This window comes from Molossus molossus, unplaced genomic scaffold (genome assembly GCF_014108415.1).
Source record: "Molossus molossus isolate mMolMol1 unplaced genomic scaffold, mMolMol1.p scaffold_m16_p_22, whole genome shotgun sequence".
NCBI classification, from domain to species: Eukaryota; Metazoa; Chordata; class Mammalia; order Chiroptera; family Molossidae; genus Molossus; species Molossus molossus.
Genome location: NW_023425358.1, coordinates 27,313,247 through 27,328,663, shown reverse-complemented (window position 1 = coordinate 27,328,663; position 15,417 = coordinate 27,313,247). Strand labels below are relative to the sequence as shown.

Sequence of the window (15,417 nt, the reverse complement as noted above, 5' to 3'; positions counted from 1 at the left end):
CTGGACGGGCAGCTCAGTTGGTTAGAGTGTTGCCTGATACGCCAAGGCTGTGGCTCAATCCCTGATCAGGGCACATACAAGAATCAACTGATGAATGTATAAAAGAGTGGAACATTATCCTGGCCAGTTTGGCTCAGCGGTTAGAGCATCAGCCTGTAGACTAATGCGTCTCGGGTTTGATTCCAACCAAGGACATGAACCTCGGTTGCAGTTCGTCCCTGGCCCTGGTCCGGGTCATGTGGGCGGCAACCAGTCAATGTGTCCCTCTTATGTCGATGTTTCTCTCTTTTTTTATTTTTATTTTTTTATCCTCACCCAAGGACATTTTTTTCCATTTTTTGTTCAGATAGAGTGGGAGGGAGGGGGGGAGAGAGAGAGAGAGAGAGAGAGAGAGACAGAGAGAGAGACAGAGAGACAGAGAGAGAGAGAGAGAAACATCGACGTGAAAGGGACACATCGAGTGGCTGCCACCCACACGACCAACCAGGCCCAGGGACAAACTGTAACCAAGGTACATGCCCTTAGCGGGAACCGAACCCGGGTCTCTCTGGACCACAGGCCGACGCTCTACCGCTGAGCCAAACTGGCCAGGGCTTGATGTTTTTTTCTCTCTCTCCCTTTCTCCCTCTATCTCCCTCCCACTCTAACTGCAGATAAATAGAAAAATATCCTCTGGTAAGGATTTAAAAAAAAACAAAAACTAAACTAAATGAGTGGAACAACAAATGGATGTCTCTCTGTCTCTGCCTTTCTCTCTCACAAATCAATAAAAAAAAAAAAAATCACCTACTTCATAGGATTGTTGTGAGGAAAAAATAAGGTAATGTGCCCAGCAGCCCAGCCAGAGTGGCTCAGTAAATTAAGCATCATCCCATGCACCAAAGGGTTGCCAGTTCAATTCCCCATCAGGTCACATACCTGGGTTGCGGGTTTGCTCTCCAGTCGGGGAGCACATGGAAGGCAACCAATAGATGTTTCTCTCTCACACTAGTGTTTCTTTCTCTCTCTCTCTTTCCCTCCCTCTCTCCCTGCATGTAAAATTAATTAACTTTTTAAAAAAGATAATGCAAGTGAGGCACCTAGCACAGTGCCCAGCACAGAGGAAACTATACAATGCTGGTAATTATTATTCCAATTACATAAATATATATGTACAAAAAAGATTTTACAGAAATACATTAAAATATTCACTGTGGCTATGACTGGTGATTAGCTCTGAGAGTTTTTTATTATGTCCTTCTTTGGGCACCTCTGCAGTTTTCAAATTATCTACAATGAACATGTTTAACATTGATAATCAAAAAAAAAGTTAAATATTAAAAGGAACATGAATATAATTAGTCCTTTTTTTTTTTTAACAGTGTTGTTGTTTTTAAAGTTACTTTTTTTTTTTTAATCCTCACCCAAGGACATTTTTGCATTTATCTTTAGATGGAGCAGGAGGAAGGGGGGGGGGCATCAACATGAAAGGGACACATCAAGTTGCTGCCACCCACACGACCAACCAGGCCCAGGGACAAACTGCAACCGAGGTACATGCCATTAGCAGGAACCGAACCCAGGTCTCTCTGGTCCATGGGCCGACACTCTGACCGCTGAGCCAAACCGGCCAGGGCTTAAGTTACTTTTTTTTAAAAAAAATTTTTTCCCTGTATTGATTTTAGAGAGAGAGGAAATGAGGGGGAGAGAGAGCGAGAAACATCGACGAGAGAGAACATTGACTGGCTGCCTCCTGCATGCCCCCCACTGAGGATTTGGCCCACAACCTGGGCATGTGCCCTGACCGGGAATTGAACCGGCAACCTCTTGGTGTATGAGTCGACATTCAACCACTGAGCCACACTGGCCAGACTACAATTAGTCCTTTTAACAGACATTTATAATATAGAAAAATAAACTTTATAAACAATGAAAAGATAAACTCAAAAGGACTGAAAAAAGGCTCTCAAATGTTTGAACATGAACATTCACAGTAGCACTGGTCCCAATAGCCAAAAGGTAGAAACCACCCAAATGCCCATCAATAGATAAATGAATAAACAAAATGTGATCTAGCTCTACAATGAAATATTATGTGGCCATAAAAAGGAATGAAGTACTGACATGCTACAACATGGATGAACCTTGAAAACATGCTAACTGAAAGCCAGTCACAAAAGTCCACAAATTGTATGATTCCATTTATATAAAATGTCCAAAATAGACAAATCCATAGAGACAGAAAGCTGATTCGTGGTTGCCAGGGGCTGGGGGAAGGAGGAAGGGGAAGAGACTGCTTACTGGGTACAGGGTCTCCTTAGGTGGTGATGAAAATGTCCTGGAACTAGATAGAGGTGATGGCCGCACAAACTGTGAATGTACTAAATGCCACTGAACTGTACACTTTAACATGGTTCACTGTATGTTATGTGAATTTCATCTTAGTTAAAATAATGAAGGATATGGATATCATAGGCATGCTTCTTTGTTTATAAGTGTGTAACAAATGGTTGGAAAAGATACACACCGAACAATTAACAATAGTTACCCCTGGTGGGGGAAGGAAGAAAGGACTTTCACTTCTGTGCCTTTTTCTTTTCTTAAACTAAGCATGTATCTTCTTTGACATAAAGACGTTACAAAAGTAAATAATATCAGATACAAAATGACATAAAAAAGGCGGGGGGGGGAGGGGGAATAAGGCTCGAGGCTACACTGTGGCAGATGTGTAGGTTCTAGAAACGAGGAAAACTAGGACCCAGATATGCCCCAGAAAGGGCTAGAAAGAGGAAAAGAACAGGCCTGTTCTGCTACTCAGTGTCCTGAGCAAGTGCTTTCACCTTAGAGGGCCTTAGTTTGTCCATCTGTAAAATGGGTGAAAACAGGTGAACTGAACCTCATAAGTGATTTCCAAACGTTTTTACATTTTTTATTTTCAGATTTTTAAAAAGCCACAAAACCCCTTTTGCCACTGTAATCTTCAACGGAAGCCCAATATACACACAGATAAAACATGAGCAACTCAGACCGAGGAAGGTGATGGTTGGACTTCCCACCCCAATTACAGGAGCAGGGACACCCTAAAGCTCCTTCAAGCTCTACAAGTGTAGGAATCTAAGAAAGACTGAGCAAGACCAGAACCACAGAGAAGGAAGTGTTGACTGATCACACTAAACAGAATATTCGGAGGAAACATCTCCCTGGCAGTAGAAGCAGGGAGAAGAGAAAGGGCAGAGCTGGGGAGAAGCCCAACCAGCGACACCAAAAGGAGCTGCTGCCAGCAATGCCATCAATAGCCAGTGACCGGGAAGCCAAGGGTCCCGAGGGCAGGTAGACTCTGACAGCCCGGGCCCCCACACCTCTGGTGAGCTCAGACAGATAGCTGTCCCCAGGTCAGTGTTCCTGCTGCTCTAGAGGCACAAACAGGATGTTTGGAAGCAGATGACCAGAAGTGACCACAGGAAGCCATGACAACCACCTCCAGGTAATACTCCTCGTCCCCCCAGCTGGTTTCCGGTGTGGCTAACTCAGCAGACCAGGCTCTAAAAAGGCTTCAAGGGCCGACTTCCAAAGAGAGAGAAGGGGCAGGAGGAATTCATGGAAACTTCAAGACACAGCAGAAGAGGCCATCGGAGGTGGTAAGGCAGTGAGGAGACGAGGCCACCCATTGTCCCAACAGCTACCTCGCCCCGAAGACGCAGCCACGCTGACACTGTGAGGAGGATGAGGAAACGGCACAGCCACTTGTGAGCACAGAGGACTTTCCAAGATGGGCAGCAGATGGCCAAGTGAGCCCGGGAGGGCAACCAGGTTGGGTGTCCGAGGCACAGTAGTGTCCCAGGTGCCCGCCACTCCTTCACACCCACCTCAAGGAGCCAGCCCAACTCCAACATCCTGCAGCTCACCCGTGATGAGAAAGCACCCCAGATGGACGGCGGAGCCAGGAGTACTCAAGGGGAGATGGCAAATCCAGAGGAAGCCAAGGGCAGGCCATAGGACACTCCCACTTCCACCTCCACCTAAGGACGAGGAACGTTCCTGGACACAGCGAGGAAAAGCCTGGCCAGGACTCTGAGCCACTTCAAATCCCCAACGGGGCGCAGGGTCGACCCAACAGATTGACTGTGCCTAAAAGGGTACAGAGGTGTCAGGGCAGCCCATCACTGGGTGGGCTTTTAGCTAATGGCTGTGCCCACTCAACTGACAAAACCACAGTTCATGGTTCAGAAAACCAGTCTCTCCCTTTTCCTACTGCTATGAGGAGCCCCACTGGCCTAGACCCACCCGTGAGGCTTCACAGATGCCCTCACAAGCTGCCTCGACCCCAGGAGGCCCAAGGCTCTGGAGAGGCTGGAGCTGCCCTGGAAGCCGTCCGGAGTGGTCCTCTGTGGCAGCTCTCATGTTAGTATTCGATGAGCAATTACTATAAACCAAGCCACCGAATAACCTCACCGCCCCCCCAGCCACTTCCTCCTCAAAGCCACCAAAGAGGCTCAAGGGAAATGAAACATCACAAAACCAAAACCCAACTGACACCCCAGGCCCTGGGGTATGACCATTTCACCTGCAGAGCAGAACCCCAACACTCTGCCCCACAGGACCATGCAGAGTCCCAGACCACACTCTCCCTGGAGATAACCAAGGTCAGATTCCTTCCCCAGGCCCAGCTGAACAGCCAACCAGGTTCATATGCACTAAGTGCCGCCACCAAGGCCACAGCAAACAGCAGGTTCCTGAAGTGGAGAGGTGACAGAGAAAGCCCACTCCCAGAGCAGTATCTAGATTATTCCAAGGATGAATAATAATGACAACCGTTACCCTTCACTGAGCACCTTAGAGCATTTCAGGAAATGCACCTGTTTCACAGATCAAGGGACTGAGTCTCAGGGTGTAAGGTGATCGATCTGCCGAGGTCACAGTCATCAAGGGGCAGCACTGACACAGACCCAGGAGTGGCTGATAGCGGAGCCTGTGTTCTGTCCGGGGCACCATGCTGCCTCCCCCCCTACCTGGAACCCAGAGAGTTTCTCGTTCAGATTCTCCAGTGGAGGAAGTGGTTTGCTGGAGGTTAGGCATTATAGTGGAAGTCCCTAGTTCATACCCATTTCATCATCAACCACCATCAAATATTATTAAGCAACTGCAGAGAGAACGGAGCCATATTTGGTGGTAAGAGACACTAGAGCCCACAGACTGAAGGATCAAAGATTCCATTCCTGGTCAAGGGCATGTATCTGAGTTGCAGGTTTGATCCCTGGCCCTGGTAGGGGTTGCGCAGGAGGCAACCAACTGATATGTCTCTCTCAAATCGATGTTTCTCTTTCTTTCTCCCTCTCTCCCTTCCACTCTATCTAAAAAGCAATGGAAAAATATCCTCAGGTAAAGATTTAAAAAAAGAGACACTTGAGCCCTGGCCAGTTTGGCTCAGCGGTTGAGTGTCGGCCTGTGGACCAGAGTCCCAGGTTTGGTTCCCGCTAGGGGTGCATACCACACACACACACAAAAAGAGAGACACTTGAAAAGCAGATAAGATCCCTGTCTTCAAAGGGCTTACAGCGCTAGGGAGAGAAAAAGGGAAGAAGCCCAATTTATATCAATCCGTGAAGTTTTACTGAAGTGAGAGAGTCAAGAGGTTGGGGGTGTTCTGCAGAAGGAGGCTGCAGCTGAGATCATAAAGGTGGAGGGTGAGGGGAGGTGGGGAAATGGATAGGGAAGGAGGCTACTGTCTGCAACATGGACAGAAACCCAGACCCCAGGCAGAGGTAAGCGTCTGGAGCAGTCAGAAGTCAGGTCTAGCCCTGGCCGGTTTGCTAAGTGGTTAGAGTGTCGGCCCATGGACCACAGAGTTCCGGGTTCAGTTCCCGCTAAGGGCACATACCTCGGTTGCAGTTTGTCACCAACTCCATTTGGGGTCATGTGAGTGGCAGCCACTTGATGTGTTTCTCTCACATTGATGTTTCTCGCGCTCTCTCTCTCTCTCTCTCTCTCTCTCTCCCCTTCCCTCCCTCCCTCCCACTCTATCTGAAGATAAATGCAAAAAAAAAGTCAGGTCTAACTCAGAGGATATAGTTCAAGAAACCCCCAGACTTGGCAACTGTGTGTTTGCTGTAAATATAGGGCAGAAAGAGAGCATTCTTAGCACCTCCCTTATCAGGGCCAGGTAGGAATATGCTCCAGGGAGCTGGGCCCTCTGCAGGCAACAGTCAATGTGAGGGCTGGAACCATGAGGTCAACCAAGTGGTGCACGGAAGAAAGGCGTCCCGTGCAGCCAACTCTGGCTTTTCAAAAGAGAAGACATATGGATTTTGTAGGTGCGATCTCCTGATGCTTTAAATGTTGACAATGGATTCAGAATATTTATAAATACCATGAAGGCCAAGCAACACAAGTCTTGCAGGCCAAACCCAACCTATAATTTCTCATCTCTGCCTAAAGATGTCCTGTATGAAGAACCAAAGAGAATGGGTTGGGTGCGACAAGATCTAAGAGCAAGTTCTCGAAACATTATCTGTGGTGGTAGCGGGTGTGTCCTCTTCCCCTGGGTCCCTGGGTTTCAGTTTTCCTTCCTCATCTGTAAAACTACCAACTGCCCCAAAGGGTTGTTGTCACAAACATATAAAAAGTGACAAAGCAGCCTAACCTGTGTGGCTCAGTGGACTGAGTGTCGTCCCATGGACTAAGAGGTCTCAGTTCCATTTCTGTTCAGGGCACGAGCCCTGGTTGCAGGCTTGATCCCCAGTACGGGGTGTGCAGGGGGCAGCCGATGGATGTATCTCTCTCACATCGACATTTCTCTCTCTCTCTCTCTAAAAAATAAATAAAAAATAAATAAATAAATTACAAAGCACATGAAAATGTTGCTTAAACCTAGAAGTGCCCATGATTTCACACAGGCCAAGGAAGAGCGGGGACAGCGACAGAGGGCGCAGACAATAGAGGAGGCCATGAAGAGAGAGTGAGAAGGAAATGAGTTGGGTCTCTGCTGGCGTGCAGACCGGAAGACTCTGGACAATAGCATCCACGTCAGAGGTGGAAACATAAACTTAGGAGTTGCCAACACACAGTGAGAGAAGAGGTCACTCGAGTAGATAAACTGACCTAGCTATCTGGGAGAAAAACAGGGAGCCCAGCAAAAGTTTTGGGAAAATGCAAAAGAAGCAGATCTTAAGGAAGAGAGGGGGAAATATGACCACTAAAGAGTGGGTGGTTTACCTGCACAGCAAAGAAAAAGAATAACCCAGGCTGTGTTAAAAACAGAAAAGGAGCAAACAAAAGAAGTTAAGCCCAGCCAGTGAGTGTGGCTCGGTGGTTGAGCGTCGACCCATGCACCAGGAGGTCCCTGTTTGATTCCCGGTCAGGGCACATGCCCAGGTTTCGGGCTGATCCCCAGTGGGGGGCATGCGGGAGGCAGCGGATCGATGTTCTCTCTTATCGATGTTTCTATCTCTCTCTCCCTCTCCCTTCCTCTCTAAAAATCAAAGAAAAATATTAAAAAAAAAAAAAAAGTCAGGAAGAGCAGAAAGGTAAAAAGAGAGAACCAGAAGGAAAGGGGTCAGGGAAAGCTGCAGAAGCTGGGATGGGAGATATGGGGTAGGAGGGCACTGGGACTCATAAAAGGTGTTGAGGTGGACAAAGACATGTGAGGGTAGAGTAAAGAGGGAATGAACAGCCCGGCCGGTATGAGTGGTTGAGCCTCAACCTATGCACCAAGAGGTTGCTGGTTCGATTCCTGGTCAGGACACATGCCCAGGTTGTGAGCCCGATCCCCAGTGGGGGGCACGCAGGAGGTGGCCAATTGATGTTCTCTCTCATGGATGTTTCTATCTCTCTCTCCCTTCCTCTGTCTCTAAAATCAATAAAGAAAAAAAAAAAAAAAACTTACAGGGCCTCGTGGAGGGTCTGTCTGCTGTGTGCTAGACACAGCAGGATTTGGGCCCATGTTACTGCCTGTTTTCATCAGGGTTTCCCTATCGTCGCAAGAGGCCCAATTCTCCACGGCTCATTCAAAAAGACACACAGACCTAGGGCCAGAGGAGAATGGAGAGCCTGAGGTCCCTGAGCTAACTGAAAGGAGCTCCCCGGAGGCTTCCGCCCACCTTGCTCTGGCTCACCCAGGGTTCTACTATTTGAAACAGCTGGAAATGTGTGCCTCGTTCTCCCCAATGAGAAAACAGAACAGAACATGGCTGCTTCTGCCAAGTGAGTTCTGAATAAGCTGCATTCCATTTCATTAAAACAATTACCTGAGTCCCAGCCAAGAATTACATAAAGCTTCCTCCCAGCACCACCCCTCCCCCCATGAAACACACATCATGCTGCTTTTCTAACAGGCAGAGTAAGGCCCTGACACACCACTCCAAGATCATACCAGGAGATTCCCGTGATCCCTACCAGTGACCAGCCTCTGCGTCCTGGCATGCTGACGGACAGATGTGTGGCTCAGAGACCTTTGCATGAAATACTCTCCCGATAAGGGCCTGCTGGCTGCCCAAAATGTTTCCAGTAGACACCAGGGTCCTCAGAGCCAAGGGGGCCACTGGTGTCAGAATCCAGCTATTTCTCTCAAACAGATGGGAGACCCAAGTGACCTGGCTTTGAGTCAGCACAAAACAAGACAAGAGGGACCTAGGAGTGGGGATTCCAGGAGAGGCAGCCTGAAGTCTGGAGAACTGGAGGCTAGATCTCAGCTGTAAGCAAGAGCCTGAGGCCACTCTGGCCCACTCTGCCCATAGCCCAGTGGTGCTCCCCGGCCACAGATAAGAGGTTCATGACGTAGACTGAATGGCATTTCATCCCCTCCCCCAGGCTCCAGCTGCCCAGAGGCTGTTCTCTGCCTTTTGTCAAGCCTTGTTCTACGTCCCACCCAGGCAACCCCTTCCAAACCCCAGCATCTCTCCTGCTCAGATCCTGGTCACCACACTCCAAATAACCCGGAGCCTGCCTCCACACACTGGGAGTTCTCTGGCTTCATAGGTCATGGTGGCTGTGTGGCCCTATCTCCAGCTGACAGTCACCAGTCACTATCATACCAGGCGCACCTGGCTCCTGTCTCTGCCCACCCAGTCTTTACACCCCCCAGCAGAGTCACAGCAGGCCGAGGGTTGCTCAAGTCAACCACAGGTAGACACTTAGGGGCACCCTTGGTCAAATGACTCTAGGCCCCCTATGGAAAAGAAAGGTTTTCTTGCTTTATCCAATTTTTTATCATGGAAATAGCTAAACACATACAGAAGTTGAAAGACATAACAATAAGTACAGATATACCCTTCATCTAGATTCAATTGTTATCATTTTGCCATTTTGTATAAAAAATATGTGTGCACCCCCCCATATATACTTTACACATCACACTTCCTTTTTGTTACTACATTATTTAAAACCAAATTGTAGACATCATGACATTTTACTCCCAAATACTTCAGCATGCACCTAACAATAACAATGTTCTCCCATAAAACCACAATACCACAATCACACAAGAAATAAGCATTAAGAGGCCATCTTTAAGGGAAAAATTGGCCACCGGGGCTCTACCCGGCCTGGCCAACCACACAGTTTTCCTGACACTAGCCCGGCATCCCAGGCCTCCCTGGAGAGGCCATCCCTGAGCCCTACTGGTTAGGCAATCAATTCGCTGTTAGCTGAAGACTTATCGAGACGCCAATGCACGCTTGAGGCCAGATGTAAGACTCCCAACAAGACCACAGCTAAAAAGGCAAAGTAGGCCTGGGACGCTATGGAGGTTCTGGGCCCATCCAGGTGAGGAGATGATCCTGGATGCCCCTTTCATTCAGTTGCTTTCTCCAGATTTCTGGGAAAACTCGGCTTCCTAATTCTTCCTCTCCCTCTCTTCTTCCCACAGGACTTGGTCAGTTCTCCACCTGAAATAGTTGTCAACAACTTCCTTGGAGGACAGTCCCAGGTTCTCCTGCACATCTCTGCAGTGAGCGCGCAGCTCTGTCCTGAGGGTAACAGGTGACTGGACTGGCGACAGGTAGAGAAGTGGGGCCCTCCACTGAGCAGGAGACACTGCTACAGGGGCCCAGCGTCACATCCGGGGTTCCCAAGAACAAACAAAGGAGGAGAAGGAAGAAGCCACAGAGAAGAGGAAAAGGACAGATGTGGGAGACTGAACAGAGACTGGAAAGCAAGCAGATCAGCAGGCAACCATGATCAGATCCAGTACCATGAACTGAAGTGTAAAGAATGGTTATAAACTCGACTCTGCATTAAAATCCCAAGCCTGGGTTTAATCCCAGCCCCGGCACTCACCTGGCAGTGGGCCATCCTCTCTGTGTCTATTTCATAATCTATAAGATGGATAGTAGTAATAACAATAGAATCTGCACCTCTTGTGGCCCATGTGATTCAATAAAACAATGTATGTAAGGTGCCCAGCATAGTGCTTGCACATAGTAAATGCTCAGTAAACATTATAGAAAAGAATTCTGTGAACACTGTAAAAAGAGCCCTAACCACTTTGACTTAGTGGTTGGAGCATCGGCCCATGGACTGAGGGGTCTCAGGTTTGATTCCCGGTCAAGGGCACATACTTCGGTTGCAGATTCAGTCCCCCACCCTGGTCAGGGTCATTCGGGGGCAACCAATCGATGTCACTGTCTCTCCCCCCTCCCATGCCCATCCCTCCCTCTCACTCTATCTGAAAAAAAGTCAATGGAAAAATATCCTCCAGTGAGGATTTTTTAAAAACTGTAAAAAAAAGAGAAGTGTTCTGCAGGGGTTTGTTATCATTAATGGAGGCAAGGAGCTCAGAACAAGCCAGGGGAGAGCTGGAATGAGAGTGAAGCTGAGAGGAAGTCCTTCCGACACCTCTGACCTTGGAATCAGGTAAAGGCCTAAGGGAATCTCTGGAGGGCTAACATGCTCCATGCATGATGACTCAATGGAGGAAGAGGGTGCGCAGCACAGCAGCAGTAACTCTGGCCTTCCATCGGCCCCTCTAGCTAAGGGCCCACCCAGCCTCATCAATGCATGGTGAACACTGGGGAGGCTGGAAGGCAGAAAGACTGAGATGTTCCCTCAGAAGACCTCAAATCTATAGTCGTGGGGCTACGGCCGCCAGAAGCCCAACCACAGGTGCCCAGGCCACAGACAGCACAGCAGAAAGGGCACCTGCTACGAATCAGACACACCAGGGTTTGAATCCCAGCCGTGCCCCTCACTAGCATACAGCCCAGGCCCAGCTCTGGCACTGATGCAGAGCCCACGAGGAGCACACATCACTCCAGGAGTACCTCTGCCACAGGCCCAGCAGCTGGGTGCCCTGACCCTGGCCTAACACAGAGAGGCACTACAGACAGGCAAGCCCAAAGTCCAGACTTTCCATGGAAACAGGGAGGCTCCATAGCCCCAAATGCCCCAGGCAACTCCCCTGCCCCACCCCCCAGTACCCCTCCAAGGACAATGAGGCACTGTTTTCCAGAGGGTCAAGACTGCTGAGAAGCTGAAAGACATGTCCAGATTCCAGTGGCAACTGGGCATTGCCAACAGCTGGCTGCTCCCCCTGGGAGAGGGGGAAGGCAAAGCTATCAAGACCTGAACTAGACCCACCCTCTGCCATAGAGGCCATGTCCTGGGGACGGCCTCCAGGGCAGAAATTGTAAAGGTAACTAGCAGTCATCCAACAGGCCCCAGGGCTCATCCCCCTGGTCAGTCACCAGTCACTATTACCTCATTATGATTAAAATGACCAGAATCGGATCAGTCTAGGTTCCAATCCCAGCTCCCCCAGTGACCTTTTCCCCGGAGCTCAGGTTTCCACATCTGTAAAGCAGAGATAAAACACCTCTCTCTCGGAATGGCTGTGATGAAACTCATAAAGTGCTGAGTTCGGTGCCTGTCTCCCATCAACTTAGGTTACCACAACTGTGGTCACAGCCCCCTCCTCCCCCCTAAGCACACTATGAATGGGAACCAGGGGAGAGCAAGGAGTCAGGTCAGAAAACGTAATCAGAGTGCACCTCGGTGCTGTGGGAACTCTGTCCAGGAAACTCCGGCCAGAGAACAGGGCGAACTCCCGGCCAAACCAGCGTCTAAACAGTAATGAGAAAAGCCACCAGCAGCCACCCCAAAGCACAAAGCAGAGAGAACACACAGGGAAAGGCTGTGTTTATGTTTTTCTGCCCAAAGAGCTATAAATTTGTAACTTATTAAATAGCACATGGAGAGTCTGTCGCTAGCAGCTATGGGGAAGGAAGAGTTCCCCAATTTTTTTAAGACTGAAAAACAAAGTCACAGCACAGACTCTTGTCCCCTCAAAGCTTGCCACAGGATGGACTATAAGCTCTTCCCTGTTTCAGGGACTAGGAGGTTCACAGCTGAGGGCACTCGGAAGAAAAATAAAAACAAGAAGCCTGGCCTTTGTGTCTACCCTAACTAAGGAAAACAGCTGAAGGGCAGGGTGCTGAGCAGTCAGCCAGACAGCTGATGGGGCCTGAGCACAGAGGCAAATTCCTCTCCCCTCCTGCACTCCCCATTCCTCCCACCCCAGGCTCTGGTCAGCCAGGCGTGGCTGGCCCCCTGGGAGCTTAGGCCAAGGAAGTCAGGCAGTCAGGATCCAAACAACTGGGGAGTCTGGGGTGGAAAGCAGCAGAAGTTACAGGTGGCAGCCATCACCCTGTTGCTACCCTTCGAGGACAGCTCACCCCCTCCTCAGAAAGAAAGGCCTCTGGGTACACGAGAGCTGCAGATTTACAAGCTAAGGCCTGGGCTCCTAGTCCTGGTTTTGTCACTTTGTGGCTGTGCAGCCTTGGGCAAGTGAATCAACCTCTCTTAGTCTCAATTTTCTCAACCTGTAATGACAGCAGTGGCTCTAAGGGGTTCTTATAAAGGGCTGCTGTGAGAATGGGAAGTTGAAGTATGGGGAAGAACCCCATAAACAGCAAATTTAAAGTCCTATAATCCCTTCTGCCAGTACACTCTCTTTCCTTTCAGAGACTACCTCAGTTTCCTGGCCCTACATGGAAGACTGTCAGAAGACAGGAATTCAGGACTTCGACTGCAAACTCTACAGACTTTCTCAGTCCTTCAAACAGCACCAGGACTGTGTAGAAGCAACAGAAGCACATCAGCATTTTAGAAACTGTAACTGCTCCTCAGTGCCCATTGGGAAAGCCTTGAGACTTTCAGATCCTGATTTTAAAACTATCCCCCAGCCTCCTTTAAGCTTACTTATTTTTATGTGAAAAAAAAATACCTGCCTGGAAGCCATGCCAACCTTGAGTGTGTTGGAAAAATGGGTGCCAAGCCTGACCCAAAGGCAGAACTATGCTTGGCAGCCATCGCACTCCGCAAAACAGGCAGGATTGTACACCACCCCCAGCTTCAGGATGGGGGTGGGGGATAATGATCCCAAAAGAAGCTGCCAGGAAGCAGTGAAGTCCCAGTCCTCCCTGTCCCTTTGGAAGTCCAGTGCCTACAAACAGCCAGTCTTAACTTAGTGCCCCGTGCACTTGGGGAGGCTCATCAGTTCAGGAGTGGATGAATCCACTCCTCAGAGCCTGGGACAGAGAAAGCATCAATGGTCATACAAGGCACCCACAGTCCACAGAGGCAAGACAAGGCTCCTACAGAGAAGAAACTTTTCCCCCCTCCTCACCTCCCCAGCTCAGAGGCCCTCCAGCTACAGGCATGAAGGGGAAGAAGAGTGAATCCTCCCACCGCAGGATTCAGGCCACTCAAGGTATTCCTAGAACCCTGGCACCAACCCCCTTGGGTTAGTGTCTGGTTCCAGGAGACACTTTCTCCTGCCCTAACAGCAAATCAAGCCTGGAGTGAAAAGAGTAGTTTGGGAGCTCCAATAACATGAAAACAGTACAACTCTGTTCCAGGCATCTTGTCCTCCTTTCCTGTGTGGCTTCCAGCAAGGTCTGATGCTGGGCGGGGTGGAGGGACTCTGCCAGCTAGGACAAGTTCAAAGACGGCCATACCTTGAGGCCCACTTCCCTCCTTATTCCCCTGGCATTTCACCAGCGTCTGGGAGTGGGGTGAGAATCCTGTCTCCCCCGCTTACTCTTCTAAGATTAGGCTGGTCTATGACACAAGGGGACCGCTGGTACACAGAGGAGAGAGGGCAGTCAGTGAAATGGAGTGGCCAGTCCATGAAACACGGTGACCAGACCTGAAGTGGGGGCTGGTGAGGCACATGGGGAGCTTGGCTTTGTAGAGGTGAGGCCCATCTCTAACTTGTGAATCTGGCTAGTGACATGAAAGGGGTGGGCTCCCAGAGGGTATCCCTGAAGTGGGAGCGGTCCTCGGAGGGGTGAGAGCATGTCCTGGAATTGAGGGACTAGCTGCTCCACGAATTGGGTGGTCGATTTGTGAGGTGGAGGTGGGGGAGCAGTCTGTGAAGTGAGGGTCCCACAGCTGGGGAGGTGGTCTGATCCAGGCAGCGAGGGTTCTGCCCCTGAAGTGGACGGGGCGGGTGCTTTAGGTGCACGCTGGTCCCCGGGGCTGGACTGGGAGATGGGGGTGGGTCCCCGAGGTCCGGGGTCCAGAGGAGGGGTTGTCCCCGAGGCTGGGGGTGGCGGCTGTAAGGACAGCGACGAGGCCCGCCTGGTCCGGGACTCAGGCCCGGCCCGAGATCCCAGCCCCGCGGAGCCCCAGCCAGCAGGGACGGAGCGGGAACCCCGGCCACCAAGGGTGGGATCCCGCGGCCCCCGCCGCTAGCTCGCGCCCGCCGGGCTCAGGGCCGCGCGCCCTTCGCTGCCTCCCCCCTCGGCCTCCTGCTCACTCACCGAGGTCGTCCATGGCGGGGCCGTGGGCTCCGGGAACCGGCTCGACGTCGCGCTCGCTGCCCGTCCCGGGGCCGCTCCTCTCCGCCCCGCAACTTTTCCGCCGCGAGCCTTGGCCCGGAACGGAACGCGCCGCCGCCGCGCGCGCCCGCGCCCGCCGCGCGCCCCGCCCCCGGCCGACCCGCGAGCACGCGCGCCCCGCCCACGGTCGCCCCCGCGAGCATCTTGGTCCCACCCCGTGCGCACGCCAGCCCCGCCCCCTCCGCTGCCCGCGAGCGCACTCTCAGCCCGGACGGTGGGCGACGTTGGGCGGGGCGGCGGCGCCCCCTCGCGGCCCAGCGGGCAGGTGGGTGGCTCCCCGGCCTCCAGGCCCTTCTGTCAGTCTTTCTGTCCATCTCAAAGTCACATGCCTGACCAGCGGGCTGACAGATCCATCCGCCTGTCTTGCTAGCCCAGTCTGACCTGTGTCTGTCCGTACCTCAGTCACTTACTCATCACATGTCTGTCCCGCGGAGAGTCAGATTGGTCCTCCTGTCTCCCAGTACGTCACCTCCCAGGAGAACACTAAATCAGTATCCAGCAAGGCCAGCACCCTTTGGAGGAACTCCTCAGCTGGCCCTGTGAGCCTATGGCAGTGTAACTCGCAGCCCAGCCTTTGGGGCCAGATTCAGTACTTTGGAAGTTA

General features: G+C 51.0%; 1 protein-coding gene across 3 annotated transcripts in view; it reads right to left on the bottom strand.

Annotated features, from left to right (window-relative positions):
* The window catches only part of PXN (paxillin), a 48,276-nt gene extending 33,426 nt beyond the window's left edge, over positions 1–14,850 (bottom strand). Inside the window, exon 1 of one of the 3 annotated variants that reach the window (XM_036276354.1) lies at positions 14,736–14,850. In XM_036276354.1, coding sequence (XP_036132247.1) covers positions 14,736–14,748 — 13 coding nt within the window. In that variant the 5' untranslated portion in view covers positions 14,749–14,850. The remainder of the gene's footprint in view (positions 1–14,735) is intronic. The other 2 variants (XM_036276353.1, XM_036276355.1) reach the window with 2 other exon arrangements.
* Between the last annotated feature and the right edge of the window lie 567 nt (positions 14,851–15,417).